Here is a 15202-nt window from a genome sequence, read left to right as displayed (position 1 = left end):
AATATGATTTAAATGCTCGAATATAAATGACGTGTATATCTCTCGGAGTCTACATTTTGCCTCCGAATGATTGTAGTTCATGATCTTTTGTTTTTAATGATCACCCTCATGGTCATGTATCTTCCTTACAGGGGGGAGATTCACCGGGGGGAGGCAAAACCGAGAGTGTGATTGGTATAAGAGCCCAGGATCCATAAAGGCGCACAATGTGATTGGGCATAAGACTCCGTCGGCTGGGGCTGCCGAGAGTGGCTTCGGCGACCTGATTTGTGTCCGTTGGTATTTGAGATCCAAAATTACGTCAAATAGGTTCACGGTCAAGAGAAAATGCTGATTCTCTTACACAAATAAATCCCTTTGTCACCTGGGTTATTCCCACAATCTCCTTTACTCCAACGTTATTTCCCACAAGTGTCGTCCAAGGTTTCTCAAGAAACTGGCTATGGCAGACACTGGAAAGATGTTGGCTCCTGCCCATTCACGGGTGGCGTCAGTCTCGACATCGACACTCCCGCAGTCCAAATCAAAGAAAGTGCACTATCCCTTTTGGTTTGGAGGTTCAGCATCATGTTTTGCGGCGGGTGTGACACACCCTTTAGATTTAGGTATGATTTCCTTGCGACTGCTTCTATGACATTGGTACTGACTCTTCGCGCCACCGTAGTTAAGGTATTTTCCTACGCCCCCCGGAGTTCAGGCCGAGACCGTGAAATCGCCCATGCCTTCTTATCGCTCCGTCGCTGATCATGGAATTTTCGTCGCATTCTAGGTTCGATTACAAACACGGGCGCCCGATGCGCCAAAGACAATGGTGGGCACATTTGGACACATCGTGAGACATAATGGAGTCACTGGATTATACAATGGTGTAAGTATTAGCATGCGCGGGTCCACCTCGAATGGGGACCCTGACGATCCACCTTATACAGATCAAGAATGAAGCTAACCAGAGATCAATTGTGTTTCTACAATATAGCTCTCCGCCGCACTCCTACGCCAGATAACTTATTCCACTACTCGCTTCGGTATCTATGAAGAACTCAAAAACCGCGTCATGAAGAACTCCCAAGATCCTACCGCACCTCCAGGTCTCCTCACTCTTCTCGGAATATCCTGCATTTCAGGTTTCATTGGTGGATTCGCTGGTAACCCCGCCGATGTGCTTAACGTTCGCATGCAATCGGACGCCGCTTTGCCAATCGAGCAACGCCGCAACTACCGTCACGCCTTCCATGGTCTTGTACAGATGACCCGCACAGAGGGCTTCGGTGCCTTGTTCCGTGGTGTCTGGCCAAACTCAACTCGCGCGGTGCTTATGACTGCCTCCCAGCTGGCATCTTATGATACCTTCAAGAAAATGTGCATCGAAAAGGCCGGCATGAAGGATAACCTTGGCACTCACTTCACAGCCTCATTTATGGCTGGATTTGTGGCTACCACTGTCTGTAGTCCTGTGGATGTTATTAAGACTCGCATCATGACTGCCTCTCCTGCTGAGAGTCGTGGCCACAGCATCGCTGGCTTGCTTCGTGACATTTGTCGCAAAGAAGGCCTGGGCTGGACTTTCCGTGGTTGGGTCCCCAGCTTCATTCGTCTCGGCCCTCATACTATTGCGACCTTTATCTTCCTTGAAGAGCACAAGAAGCTCTACAGGAGGTTGCAGGGTATCTAAAATGTGATTTCAGTTGCAATCTATGGAGGTTATATCCTCTCCAGGTTTGTTCGTTTTTCTTTTTTGCCTTTTGCTTTATTTCCATTTTTGAGACCCTCTATTGTTTGCATCATTTTTTCTCATCTTTCGTCATATATGACCCCATTTAAGAGTTTTTTTTCTGTTTTCTTCTGCCAATTGTTTTGGGTGGAGCAACTGTGATTCACGAGCACCTTCAGCTTGTACATATCTTACATTCCTCTTGGAATGTCCTTACTGCAGTGGGCAGCGGCCTGCTGATTTGGTGCGGCATTTCCTTTGCACATAGAGTGCATTGAAAGCTGTGCTTCTTTCTAGACTAGAACGATATAGACATAGAGATATACCTGAATCGCATCCAGATTATTTCCGCGAGGAACATTGAAGCTATTTTCTTCCCATTAAGTATTTCCAAGAGTACTAGTTCAGACCAAAAGAACAAGTTTGACTCTTATCAAAGAGCTACTAAGCTCGAGTCCTCACTGTGGCATCTTCGGCCTTGGATCCGACTACTTACTACCATAGCAATGTTTTCAAAATTTACGTCATGAAAGAATTGTAATAACCAGTAAAAAACAATCTCTTTGCGAAACGGCGAGTTTATATACACCCTTTCTGAAAAACCGGATGAACTGAATCAGTAAGAAAGGAAATGTATTCCCGCAAGACCAGGTAGAGTACATTGGTAGTTGTCGATACACAAAAATTCGAAAGCCCAATAACCAACTCAAAACTTTAATTGGTTATTTACCGGTCAAGCTGAGCGGGGAAGTTGCCAGCCTCTGTGAATGGTATATGCGATTAGTATGCGTAGAACAAGAGATTTCTAGGGTCGGGTTTGGTGACGTACCACGCTGACCGTCCCAGCGGTCGGTCCAAGCCTTAGGGCAGAGAGCACGGAAGGCGTGGTAGAACTGATTGAGATGTTAGAAATAAATCGTCGAGAGAAATAGAGTTGGTAGAAGTACCTGACGGCATGGGCGGAAGTCATCACCCTTAGCCTCGACACACTTGTAGTAGTCGACATAGTTTTGCCAGCAGTGCTTGGTTCTGAAAAAGGCAAAAAATTAGAAAGATATCTTCGTGATATTATCAGGAGGTAAGGTGACGCACTGGTTCATCTGAGGGAAACGAGCATCGTAACCTGTAGTCGCATCGAAAAATGTCAATCTTATGATGTCCCCCGGCCAATCGGAGATACCCATTTCATGGTGTCCCGCCAATCGTTCAAAGTGGAAGGAAATCGATTATATACGTACCAGCTGCATTGATATTAGCAATTGACTCCAAGTTGAAGAGATTACTCCTGTAACCACGGAGAGGGGGGTGATTTGGGACTTACCAGTCACGAACTTGAAGGGCTTGGTCTCTTGAGGCTCCTCGGGGTCGAACTCAGGAATGGCACCCATTTTGGCAATGTGTAGCTTCGATTGAAGAACACAAAAGATTCAACGGTTTAAACGGGGGTAAAGAGAGAGGAGAGTGGTGGGAGAGGATCAAGAGAACGAGAGACGTTGGGTGATCGAAGCTGTGAAGTGCCGGGTATGACCGCGGGCGGTCAAGCGAGAGCCACTGAGAGTCTCGCTTTTCCCAAAACACCCGAGCCACTCAGAACGACGCTCTTGGAAAGCTCGACTCCAACCTCCTCTCCCACTTCTCTTGGTCTTATATACCTACCAACCCTCCCCCCCTCTCTCAACATGTACCCTACTCAGGCTTTCCGTATGCAGCCTTCGCGCGCTTTCTTCAACCCCGCCCCTGTAAGTCTCTTGTCCCTCGGGATCATACGATCGGGTTGTCGGTTAATACTAACTCCTGTTTGCAGAAGGAGGCTCACAGCGGTATGCTTTCCAACACCACACTCTCGTGGAGGCACTGGGCATTGAGCCATGTGGCTGAAGTGAGAGTTTACCTTAAGGTTCGGCTGTACTGATTGCATTTGAATAGCCCACACCATCTCCCAGCGTCTGCGCATGATCAAGAAGTGCCCCCCCAGAGTTGATTCCTCTCGGTATGTGTACCCTATGATATCCGGACCTTCATGAAGCCTTAAAACACGTTACTAATGATTCTTTGAAATTTAGGTATCGTCCTTGGGTATGTTATATCTAATCCGACTTCCCCGGTTGAATCTGCCAAACTATGCACAACTTTTCCTATACCCATCGCTTTTGATTTCGCTCCGATTGAATTATTATCGATACCACTCCATCCTTCTGTTTCCACAACTAACCCATTTCTCCCCGCAGTGTCGCCCTCGGTGCCGCCTTCTACGCCAGCACCAAGAAGCTCATGACCGACAAGACTCTGCGTCTCTACCGCAACAGCCCCGAGAGCCGTGAGCACTAAATGTACCACCGTGTCCTTTTGAGCTCTGTGAATGCGATTCCAATTTTCCTTGAATTCTTGTCCGCCTGTATTGTTTGAAACAATTGGAAGTCCAGAAAAAATAGTGGTCAAAATTAAGACGTGCCCGTGCTCGGTCCCGGAGCGTGTGTACATAGTTTCGGCTTCGCAGTGACCGTTGGTTTGTTTTTCGGCAAATAGTACTGTCGTTCGTGGTTCATAATCGTCATGGCCTTTATTGTGTACATCACTCAGGCTTTGGGCCAGCAACATCGAGCTGTTCCAGACCTTGCATTGGATCCTGCGGCCGGTTGCCTGCCTCTCGGGCCTCTTCAGCTGCTTGGCGATCCTCTTCGCTGACAGCGTATTTGGCCAGATAACCCTCCTGTAGAAACATATCCAATTAGTATAACTGCGACCAATGCGACAGCAACAAAGAATTCAGGATCTTCGTAGAATCCCACGTACCTGCTCCCAGATAGCAGTCTTGCTGCCTAGCCCCTCATTGGCATCCTTCTGCGGCTTCGCGGCTGCAACCTTAATAGTCCGACCGTAAAGTTCACTTCCATCCATGTTGTCGATAGCTTCTTTCGCATCTTGGGGGAGGTCAAATTCAACATATCCGAAACCCCGATGAGAATCGCCTGAGTTGGGCTGGTCTGGCTTTGGAAGTGAAATTTCGACAACCTCTCCAAAGGGTACAAAGGCCTCAGCCAGGGTGTGGGTGGAGACGGCCTGATCGAGGCCACCAACGTAAATGGTGCTCTTGAGGCGGGTGCTTTCACTCATGATGTCGTGAAGAATTTCAAGTCTAGTCCTGTAGAAAAGAAAATTTCTGTTGTTTCGAACCGGATCGGGTATGTGAATTATCCCAGTAAGAAAGTATGCAGCTTGTAAAAGAACGGATGGGGAACTATTCGGTTTATTGTAGATAATCGCAAGGAGGGTGAGCTCTAGACTCGGCGTCGCATTGCAGAGAGTACTGATATCACGTGCGACAAGCATCGGGGGTGTGTTTTGGCGAGTGCCTAATTGGGTTTAGCGCGGGTTCCCCGGTCCCTCCAAGAGTCCAGGAGGCCACTTGGTGTTGACTTGTAGAGCATCGCACCCCCCGTTGTCCCAATTTATGTACAGGGGTGGGATTTGGACTTACTGATCTTCATTGGATGACCATTTGAATTTCTGTTATTCTTTTTTAAAAATTTAATTAACTCCCCCAAACCACATCCACCCACATACCGTCATCATGGTCCGTCTGCGGGAAATCCCAAGGACGGCCACCTTTGCCTGGTCTCCTGGTGCGGCATCTCCATTGATGGCCACAGGAACCCGGGCGGGTGCCGTCGACGTTGATTTCTCTAACAAGACTTGTCTTGAGCTTTGGGATCTTGGTTTAGATCGCCAGGACGCTAGCGAGGAGCTTCAACCGCTAGCTAAGATCGAGACCGATGCTGGGTATGATACAACTGTTTTGCATTTGAGATATGAGTTTCTTGCTAATGATTATGACTGCTTAGCTTCAATGACCTCGCATGGGCTGAGTATGACGACACAAGTCGCGGTGTTATTGCAGGTGGTCTGGAGAATGGTTCATTGGATCTGTGGAGTGCCGATAAGCTACTTGCGGGATCAAGGTGGGTGAAGTGTCTAGGGCTCCTGGAAAGGGATAATTGTCGCTAACTGGTCTCAAGTGATTCCTTGATGTCGAGAACCTCGAAGCACTCTGGCGCCATCAAGGCTCTTCAATTCAACCCTAAGCACTCCAACCTCCTGGCCACCGGTGGCGCGAAAGGCGAGCTCTTCCTCTCCGATCTGAACAACCTCGAGAACCCCTTCCGATTGGGCAACAATGCGGCCCGAACAGATGATATTGAGTGCTTGGATTGGAACAAGAAGGTTGCTCACATCCTGGTCACTGGTAGCAGTGCTGGATTTGTGACTGTGTGGGATGTCAAGACCAAGAAGGAGAGCTTGACTCTCAACAACATCGGCCGTAAGGCTGTCAGCGCAGTCGCCTGGGACCCCGAGAGACCTACCAAGCTGATTACCTCCACTCCTTTGGCGGATGATCCTATGATCTATGTATGGGATCTGCGCAACTCTCACGCCCCCGAACGCACTTTGAAGGGCCACGAATCCGGTGTTCTTTCGCTCTCTTGGTGTGACCACGACCCGGACCTTCTCCTTTCCTCCGGTAAGGATAACCGTAACATTTGCTGGAACCCGCAAACCGGTGAGGCCTACGGTGAATTCCCCGTTGTCACCAACTGGACCTTCCAGACACGCTGGAACCCTCATAACCCCAACTTCTTCGCGACCGCCTCATTCGACGGAAAGATTTCTATCCAGACGCTTCAAAACACCAAGACAGACAGTGCACAGGCCATTGATGACCACAACCAGACTCTCGATGGCGAGGACTTCTTCGCTAAGGCTCAGACTCAGCCCCAGATCTCTAAGTTCTCTCTTCCCAAGCCCCCACGTTGGATGGAGCGCCCCTGTGGTGCTTCATTTGGTTTTGGCGGCCGTGTTGTTTCCATTGGTCTTTCTGAGAAGGGCTCGCGCGCTTCTAAGGTTAAGATTACTCCATTTGAGGTTGATGAAAGTGTTGGCAATGCTACCGAGAGCTTCGAGACTGCTCTCAAGGAGGGTGATCTTCGAACTCTCTGCGAGACCCGTGCCTCCGGTGCCTCAAATGAGGAGGAGAAGGCTGATTGGAAGGTCATCGAGGCTCTGCTCTCTGAGAACCCTCGCAAGGGCCTTGTGGAGTACCTAGGTTTCCAGGATCAGTCTACTGACGAGGTTGCCGACACCCTGTCTAAGCTTGGATTGGACAAGAAGGAGGACGAGGAGACCAACGGTGCTATCGAAAAGCCCAAATCCTCAGTAAAGAAGCACAAGCGTCTTCAGTCTATGTTTGATGCTACCCCTGACAGTGACTTCCTGTCAGATCTCGCTGCATCCAAGGGTGCCCGGACCAATAACCCGTTCCAAATCTTCAATGGCTCGGAAAGCGAAGCTGAGCAGAAGATCACTCGGTCATTGCTGCTCGGTGAATTTGACAAGGCTCTTGATGTCGCCCTCCAAGAGGACCGTATGTCTGATGCCTTCATGATCGCTATTTGCGGTGGTCAGAAGTGCATTGAAAAGGCTCAGGAATACTATTTCTCTAAGCAGACCGGTGGTCCCAACTACATGCGCCTGCTTGCTTCCATTGTGGGCAAGAACCTGTGGGATGTTGTCCACAATGCTGATCTCTCCAACTGGAAGGAGGTTATGGCGGCGTTGTGCACCTTCGCTGACCAGAAGGAGTTCCCTGATCTTTGTGACGCCCTCGGAGACCGTCTTGAAGAGCAGGTTCAGGCCACAGATGACAAGAGCGCTCGCAAGGATGCTTCATTCTGTTACCTTGCTGGTTCCAAGCTGGAGAAGGTCGTAGCTATTTGGGTTGAGGAGTTGCGAGAGAACGAGCAGACGGGTATCGAGAGTGATGCGAGCAGCTCTACCTTCTCCATTCACGTCCGTGCGTTGCAAGGCCTGATCGAGAAGGTTACTATCTTCCGACAGGTCACAAACTTCCAGGACACTGAACGAACCAAGGATTCAGACTGGCGCTTGGGAACCCTGTATGAGAAGTACATTGAGTATGCAGACGTTGTGGCTACCCACGGCCGTCTCCAAGTTGCTCAGAAGTACCTCGATCTTGTTCCTGAGAAGCACCCCGAAGCCGAGGTGGCTCGTAACCGCATTAGACTCGCCATGAGACAAGCTCCACAGAAGGCTCAGGCTGCTGCCACCTCAAGGGCCAGCTTCAAGCCCCTTCCCCAGCAGCCGAATGTTTACTCTCCTCAACAAACATTCACCCCTGCTGCTGCTCCTGCTGTTGCTGCGCAGAATGCTTACGCTCCTACTCAGTCACCGATCAATGCCTATGCTCCTCCAAGCGCAGCTCCTGCTGTCCAGGCACCGATTAACCCATATGCCCCCCCCCAGCTGCCGCCCCATCGCAGCCGACTAACCCCTATGCTGCAATTTCCGGTGGCAGTGGTTACACGCCTGCAGGCTATCAGCCATCCCAGGGTGTGAAGCCTGCAGCTTACGCCCCACAAGCGCAATTTGGTGCACAGCCCGCATTTGGTGCACAGCCTGCAGTTACTGGTGTGCCGCCTCCCCCGCGTGCCTCTAACCAGTCGCCTGCCAACACCATCACCACCTACACAACTGCCACTGGACTCCCTGCATGGAATGACCTGCCAGAGGGCTTTGCTAAGCCTGTCTCTCGTCGCGGTACCCCAGCTGCTGCTCCCGCTGCCATCAGCTCTCCATTCCCCAACCAGTCTCCTCTTTTCGCTCAGGGTCCTCCGCCGGCGGGTGGCCCACGCGCACCATCTGTGCCCCCTCCACCTAAGGCTGGTGCTCTTCCCCAGCGTGTAACATCGCCCTTGGCCTCAAATGTTGCTCCTGGTCCTTCCCCGCCTCCCCCGGTCAATCCATATGCCTCCCTCCCTGGATCACCGCCCGTGTCTCACATGGCCCCTCCTGCGTCTATTCCTCGGGGACCCTCGCCTTACAATGCCCCTCCGAGCATGCCACCTCCATCAAACCGGTATGCCCCCTAGCCCGGTAGCCCAGGCTGCGAACCCACAACTGCAGGGCCGAGGCCCAATGGCCCCTCCTCCCCAGGCTGGTGCCTCTCCGTACGCCCCTATAGCAGCTGCTCAACCCCCGCCACCAAACCCTTACGCGTCTGCTCCTCCTCCCCCGGCTGCTGCTGTTCCACCACCACCTCGGGCCCAGGTTCCGCCGCCACCTCAAGGTGCTCGCCCAGGTCTTGCTCAATCCCAGGCGGCTGCCCCTCCTCCACCAGCGGCATCCAAGTATCGTAAGTAATAATCATTTTCTGCTTTCTTGGAATACCTTCTAATCTAGTTCTTAGCTGCCGGCGACCGTTCACATATCCCCCCGAACGCTATGCCCATCTACGAGATCCTTAACCCTAAAATCCAATTCCTTGAGCCTCGTGCGCCAGAGAAGTTCAAGAAGCAGACTCAGCGATCTGCGAGCTCTTTGAATGAAATCTTCGATCGCCTCAACAACGAGACTTTCAAGCCAGAGACCGTGTCAAAGCTGGTCGGCTTAGCTCAAGCCGTTGAAGCTCGCAGATACGATGTTGCTACCAAGATCCACAGCGATCTTCTGGTCAACAACAACGATGAATATAGCAGCTTGCAGGTAAGCAGAAACCTCTCAATCTTGAATCACGATCTTTCATCAATCTAACAAAATGGCTACAGATCGGAGTCAAGTATCTGATCCAGATGTGTTCAGCCACCTGGAGAGCCGAAGAAACTCCTTCTCAGTCACAAATTCTGTAACAGGTCAGTAGGTCTTGAGAGTCTTGACATGGTAACATGTGTCCCTGGCCGAAAATGAGTGGTTTGGATCTTTGGTATAAAGCGTTTGGCTTTTTTATGTTATTTTTCTTGTTCATTTACCATTAATGCTTGCGTTTATCATTTTCTCTTCGTTTTCCTATGTGCTCCTTGAGGGTCTAGTCTGGTAAAATCTTGTATCGTGAGATGAAATTTCCTGCACTTTTCATGCTATGTGTGATGACGGTTAGGATAGACAGAATTCATGACTTGATATCAATAGACTGTCACGGTTTCAGATGAGATTTCAACCTTTGTACTGCTTAGATGTGGAAAACCGATCCAAGATATTCTACCTTGATACATGCACGACAACACATTAGGTAGTAATACTAGTAGACACTGTATCCTCTGGATAGTTTAATTCGACTCTATTTACACTGTACAAATAAGCCTATCGAAACGAAATGTCGCTGGTCTCATGAACATACTAAAGGGGCGAACAAAAAGCAACAAGAAACAACCTTCAGCCCGCATTATCTAGCTCCAGCCGCAAATCCTGCAGGTCTACCACCCCGACTAGCAGGGAAGTTCCTAGCACTCAACAAAGCACCCTTGACACCGCGAATCTCCGCCTTGAAGCTCGCAATGGCATCTTCCTCCGACTTCCGCACCCCGGTTGAGGTCCCATTCGTCCCAGAACTAGCGCCGCCAGAAAAAAGTCCGTAAGAAGCACCAGTAGCGTAGCTCGGCGCGGCATAAATAATGCCATCAAGATAATGATGCAGGTCATTCAAACTTGTTCGTAAAGAATCATCCAAGGTGCTTGACTCCTTCTCGACATCATTGACTTCCTTTAGCTGCGACTGGATAGACTCCAGCCTGTTCATGTGGTTCGATACTGCCACCACGGGCGCATCAGCAGGCTTTGCATCACTTTCTTTCGAAGCTGACTCTAGCGATGTAGATGAAGATGAAACATCGGGTGTAGTTTGAGTCCCGATATCGCGATGGAAGAGTTCCGTAGGATCGGAAGCTATGCTTTCGCTATCATTATCTTCCTCTGTATCTTCGTTGGAAGACTTTCCCTTGAGAGCGGTAAGATGGGCCGGAATTACAGAGACGGTTTGCTCGAGCTTCTCGTTAAGCTTTTGGAGATTCGTTTGTGCTGTCTCTGCTAGCTCATGACGTGCGCTTGTGAGATTCGCTAGCATCGGTTTCACGAGGTACTGGCTTGCACCGTAGATACTAGCGCCAAGCCCTGCTGCGCCGTAGATTGTGTAGAGAATACTTTGCATGGTTACTAGTGGTGGAGGCTTGGCTGGCTGGAAGAGGAATTCGGGGTATGTGATGATGGGAGGCTCATCGCGTCTTGTGAGAGGAGAGGCGGAGGTGGCGGTGGATGCGCGTGGTTGAGACATAGTGGTCTGTTGGGATGAGGCTTGGGATGGTGATGATGTAGTCTCAGTAGATGAATTTGCAGCTTCTGGTGCGACGATTGATGAAGAGGGAGAGGTCTCAGATGTCTCCTGGGCCTTATCCTCGGTTGTGCTCGCGCTGCCGCTGGTCGCCTCCAGGTTTCGGGAAACGCCGAGGAGTTGTTGGATTTCTTCGGCGTTGAGACCTTTAGACTCTAAAAAGGCAACTTTGCGATCAGTGGAGGAATCGCGGATCGATTCATCTTCTAGGAATCGGGCTGCTTGGTTGATGAGGTCCTCTCGTGAGGTGGATTCGGGCGCAACGTCGGAGCTCGGCGATGGAGAAGGTGATTCTGACTGAGTCGGGGATTGATCCGTAGATGACGAGGCAGGCTGTCGTTGCCAAGAGGGGATTGAAGGGGGTTTAGAGGAATCCGACATTGTTCAAGCTTCCTGTAGTGGTGTTGTAGCAGAGGAGTTGACCTTCACCGAGATATGGAGGTTCCCCGGACTTGCCATGTGAGCCGACCTCGGCTGTTCCCCCAATTCGGCAGAGTCCGATCTTCTACTTTCTTTGGCATCCACCTGGGCACTGTTAACCCACTACTAGATATTATAGATATAATTGTAGTGAAAAATCATTTTTCTCTGCATTTACAATTAAATTACGGATTATGTCTATGATGCCTTCTGACTTGCCAAATTGCAATGAACCATACTAGACCCCATATTACTACCAAGCTTCTATTGTTAATTTCCTTATAAATCCACATAGTTCTAGCTTAGAATAAGCCCAGCTTGAGATTTAAAATGTTTATTCAGTTCTAATGCTTCTTCTAATTGGATCAATCTTGTACTAAATGCCTATGCCTGCCGTCTTCATCTAGTATAGGCATATTGCTGCTACATACCTAGTTTATAGGGCTTAGAGTATCTTAGACTAAAACCAGATGAATACGATATACTAATGTACTTCAGGTCTATGTTGTCTATTTAATATACAATTGAATGTTCAAGTTTGAGTGGATCATGTTATTCTTTCAATGTTTATGGCTCTATATAAGCTTAACTCTGATCAAGTTGAATATTCAATGTTTCGCTATACTAGTATTGCACTCTCGTACTACTCACTCACTGATTCTATATGCACCATTATCAATCATCAATACCACTTGAATGATCTCCCTTAAACCTGATTTATTTTGACTTTTTAATTTAATAAGGCTAATTCAGTCTTGATATTTAGCAGCCCAACTAAACTGCATATGCGGGAGACCCACTTTATGGAGTACAATCGTACCTAATTTAACCTCTGGATCATTTTCAGATAATATCGGCATATAATGATGCAACTAGAAATAGGATCAGATTAAATCAATCTTGGAATCATGCGACTCATTTCAAAAAAACTCAGGATACCCTCGAGATATTACCAGCTGTACTACATATAGATCTCCCCGTTTAATCAGTAAACAATGTATCGGGCAAGAAAGTCACCGCCCGGCAGAACATTTGAATGGAGCGAGAGTGACTTCATTCGTTCTGTGTCAGTGACAACAAATTGGGAATTAAGGAAAAAAAGTACTCTGTGAGTTGAACCCCCCTGGCCCTGGTGTTATGTCGTCTTTGTGCTCCTCATGTATTCGGGATCAATCTCTCCCACCCGGACTCCGGGGAACACGGCAGGAAGCCCTTCATGATCCCCCTGCAACTTGGTGGTTGCGCTTTGTTCGCACTGGTTGTTTAATCCTCCAGCGTGGCGTCTAAGACCTGCTCCATCCTGTGCATTCCCGGTTTGCATCATTCACTCGTTCTTTTGGTCTGGTGATTGGCGGTTTACTGCTTCCCCCTCCCTGCTTAGAGAGCGGCTGGAATCTGTACTGCCACACGTGTGTACCTTAGGACTCTGTTAAAACCCCCCCGCTTCATATATTTCTTTTGTTTTTCTTTCCCACCTTCCTCCATTTCTCAATCCCTTTGACCTTGAGCTTCAACTTTGTTTCCAATCGCTACTATCATTGTTTCACCAACATGGGATTTCGACGCTCTCGCCGGTCGAAAGTTGTCCATGATGACCCGTCTGATCCTGATGCTGACGTCCCAACTAGAACTACGAGGCCTACTCAACACACTGCTGCTCAAGCTTCAGTATCCGTCTCAAGATCAGCATCTGATTCCCCCGAAGAGCCACGCAGATCTCTTCGTCTCACATTAAAAATGCCCGCTGGCAAATTGCGCGATGCCACTGGTGGCCGGCCTGCACGCCGCTCAGTCAATGTCTTCCAAGAGAATCCTATCGTCTCTGGTCCTCGAACTAGTCGCAATCAGAAGAAGATTGTAGAGGTAGCCACATCGGATGATGATGACATTGACGACCAAGAGGAAGATGAAGTTGAAGATGAAGATGCCCCCGGTGAGGATGATGAAGATGCAGATGCAGATGGCGATGTGGATATGGACGATGCTCCCCCACAACCGCCAGCGAGGCGCAATGTCAAACCAGCTACATCCAGTCGTGGAAAAGGAGCCAAGAGTGTCGAAGAGAAAGAGATGGAATTAGAAGAAGAGGAAGATGATGAAGAGGAAGAAAACATTTCAGACACCGATTCGGATGCCGAGGGCGAGCCTGACGATCAAGACGAGAGCGCCGTCCCAGATGTCAATGTTGATGATTTGGACGAGGAGGACGAAGAAGACGACTTGGATGATGATATGGACAGCGATGCGATGGCTATGGACGGTGGCAAGCAAACCAAGCGTCAACGTGGAAGTCTGGGCAACGATTTCCTCCAACTCCCAATGGGTAAGTTCACTGAAGTCCCTAACTGGAATCCTCGCCAAGAGTGAAAACTAATCTATGAGCAGAACCCCAAGTCAAGAAGCACCTGACGGCTGAGGAGCGTGCCATGCGACGAACTGAAATGGCTCGTCGCAGAAAGAACCTGAGTGAGAAGCGTAACGAAGAAGAAAAGGTATGTTGAAGTATTCGATTGTCATCAAGCCCATCAATTCAAACGCTAACACTTCTTTAAGATGGATACGATCAATCGGCTTCTCAGAAAGCAACCTCCGAAGCGACGCGGGCGAGCGGCAGCTGATGGATCTGGATACACTCCGGGCGATCAGGAGGCTGCAGAACCTGAGAAGCCGGATCCCACAATGGTGCGATGGGTCAGCAACGCCAAAGGCTGCAAACTGATCGTACCGGAGGAATGGCTTGGTACACCGGCTGGGCGACTGTTCGGACCACCCAACACTGGGAACGGAAAAATGGTGGAAGAGCTGTAGTCACCTATTACAAGAGCCTATCTCGGGTCAAGGCGTTACTGGGAACCATCCTTTAGGAGCATCTGTTAATGGGTTAAAAGGCATGGTGTTAGAACCTTTGAAAGGTTCAAATTTCTTTTACAATTATCAAGTTTACATGCTGAAGTGCCATTAGTTAGCCTTCAGGATGGATGCAAACTAGGCAGGGTCTATGCATAATAAATCCTCATTATCTTTCTTCTATGTACAGTCTTCCAGGCTTCCTTTGTAGGCCCATATGATTAAGTGGCATATATACCATGGCTGATTTGTATCTTCCATGTTGACCAGCACGACTGAGCTCAACAGCACCATTCCAAACATATGTCCGGTAACACATATAGACCAGAAGATAGCTCGCGAGCCCCATCAGTGTAGTTGGGATTCTGGAATAGTTGGCGATTGTGAGCGCTCGAGGGAAGCGCCAAGTGACAGCTTTCTATGATCAAGAGCCTGCAATGGTCTCTGAATCGGAGCAAAAAGCCATCCCCCTCCGCAATGACCCAAAGAGTAATCAATGCTTGTGTGCAAGTACGATTCCATTCCTGCAGACTCTAATTGCTCTTCTCTGGTCCTGGAGCGACGGGCGCGGGAGCCTGAACTGGGGCATTGATGGCTGAAGAATTGGCATTTTGCTTGGAAGCAGATGTGTCAGGGGAGGAGCCAGGCTGATTTCCATGTGCCCGTTGAATGGCAAGCTCTTGGAAAGCCGGTTGGAAAGTGTAATAGCCTGCGGAGGAATTTGGTGTTAGCAAGAGCGACGCTGAACCGCAGTTATAAAGAAAGACAACATACCAGTGAAGACACCGACAGCAATAACGGCAGCACCGGTAATAAAGTTGCGACTCATATTTGGTGAAAATAGTCTGTAATTGAAACAATTTGCATCAAGCGGAACTCCAGAGTAATCGGGAAGAGGTGGAGGTCGGAGAATGCGGGTCTGCCCGTTATCGAACTGATTAGCGGCGCGTCGCCAGTTTATTAAAACTGCTTATCGACGCGTCTCTCTTCTACCAGAAAAAAACCACTTTACTGCCCAAGAGCTATCTCTATTACGAAAACCCTCCGTA

At 49.2% G+C, this 15202-nt stretch overlaps 9 protein-coding genes across 9 annotated transcripts; 5 read left to right on the top strand and 4 right to left on the bottom strand.

The window, feature by feature from the left end:
• Nucleotides 1-808: 808 nt before the first annotated feature.
• N7483_008413 (uncharacterized protein) lies at nt 809-1672 on the top strand (the record flags this gene model as incomplete). The annotated part of the gene is made up of 2 exons (XM_057091840.1): nt 809-868; nt 977-1672. The coding sequence occupies 2 exons, from the start codon at nt 809-811 to the stop codon at nt 1670-1672; spliced, it is 756 nt and encodes a 251-aa protein (XP_056943014.1).
• A 765-nt stretch (nt 1673-2437) lies between these two features.
• N7483_008412 (cytochrome c oxidase subunit VIb) lies at nt 2438-3099 on the bottom strand (the record flags this gene model as incomplete). The annotated part of the gene is made up of 5 exons (XM_057091839.1): nt 2438-2472; nt 2541-2604; nt 2659-2740; nt 2804-2834; nt 3033-3099. The coding sequence occupies 5 exons, from the start codon at nt 3097-3099 to the stop codon at nt 2438-2440; spliced, it is 279 nt and encodes a 92-aa protein (XP_056943013.1).
• Nucleotides 3100-3390: 291 nt separating this feature from the next.
• Nucleotides 3391-4039, top strand: N7483_008411 (uncharacterized protein; the record flags this gene model as incomplete). Its single annotated transcript, XM_057091838.1, has 4 exons — nt 3391-3450; nt 3516-3531; nt 3638-3701; nt 3940-4039. 4 exons carry the CDS (start codon nt 3391-3393, stop codon nt 4037-4039), a joined length of 240 nt encoding a protein of 79 aa, XP_056943012.1.
• A 244-nt stretch (nt 4040-4283) lies between these two features.
• N7483_008410 (RNA-binding protein) lies at nt 4284-4825 on the bottom strand (the record flags this gene model as incomplete). The annotated part of the gene is made up of 2 exons (XM_057091837.1): nt 4284-4421; nt 4505-4825. The coding sequence occupies 2 exons, from the start codon at nt 4823-4825 to the stop codon at nt 4284-4286; spliced, it is 459 nt and encodes a 152-aa protein (XP_056943011.1).
• A 457-nt stretch (nt 4826-5282) lies between these two features.
• N7483_008409 (Protein transport protein sec31) lies at nt 5283-8655 on the top strand (the record flags this gene model as incomplete). The annotated part of the gene is made up of 4 exons (XM_057091836.1): nt 5283-5491; nt 5554-5670; nt 5728-8116; nt 8164-8655. 4 exons carry the CDS (start codon nt 5283-5285, stop codon nt 8653-8655), a joined length of 3207 nt encoding a protein of 1068 aa, XP_056943010.1.
• Nucleotides 8656-8701: 46 nt separating this feature from the next.
• N7483_008408 (WD40 repeat-like protein) lies at nt 8702-9411 on the top strand (the record flags this gene model as incomplete). Its single annotated transcript, XM_057091835.1, has 3 exons — nt 8702-8918; nt 8973-9268; nt 9331-9411. The coding sequence occupies 3 exons, from the start codon at nt 8702-8704 to the stop codon at nt 9409-9411; spliced, it is 594 nt and encodes a 197-aa protein (XP_056943009.1).
• A 533-nt stretch (nt 9412-9944) lies between these two features.
• On the bottom strand, nt 9945-11267 carry N7483_008407 (peroxisomal membrane protein PEX14; the record flags this gene model as incomplete). The annotated part of the gene is made up of 1 exon (XM_057091834.1): nt 9945-11267. The coding sequence occupies one exon, from the start codon at nt 11265-11267 to the stop codon at nt 9945-9947; it is 1323 nt and encodes a 440-aa protein (XP_056943008.1).
• A 1590-nt stretch (nt 11268-12857) lies between these two features.
• N7483_008406 (PAPA-1-like domain-containing protein) lies at nt 12858-14114 on the top strand (the record flags this gene model as incomplete). Its single annotated transcript, XM_057091833.1, has 3 exons — nt 12858-13629; nt 13692-13798; nt 13860-14114. 3 exons carry the CDS (start codon nt 12858-12860, stop codon nt 14112-14114), a joined length of 1134 nt encoding a protein of 377 aa, XP_056943007.1.
• A 572-nt stretch (nt 14115-14686) lies between these two features.
• On the bottom strand, nt 14687-14982 carry N7483_008405 (uncharacterized protein; the record flags this gene model as incomplete). Its single annotated transcript, XM_057091832.1, has 2 exons — nt 14687-14862; nt 14928-14982. 2 exons carry the CDS (start codon nt 14980-14982, stop codon nt 14687-14689), a joined length of 231 nt encoding a protein of 76 aa, XP_056943006.1.
• Nucleotides 14983-15202: the final 220 nt, after the last annotated feature.

The sequence above is a fragment of the Penicillium malachiteum genome (genome assembly GCF_028827825.1).
Source record: "Penicillium malachiteum strain IBT 17515 chromosome Unknown utg000004l:1.0-4883003.0:1.0-4884900.0, whole genome shotgun sequence".
NCBI classification, from domain to species: Eukaryota; Fungi; Ascomycota; class Eurotiomycetes; order Eurotiales; family Aspergillaceae; genus Penicillium; species Penicillium malachiteum.
Note: the sequence above shows the minus strand (reverse complement) of the source record. Positions and strands in the feature narration are given on the sequence as shown.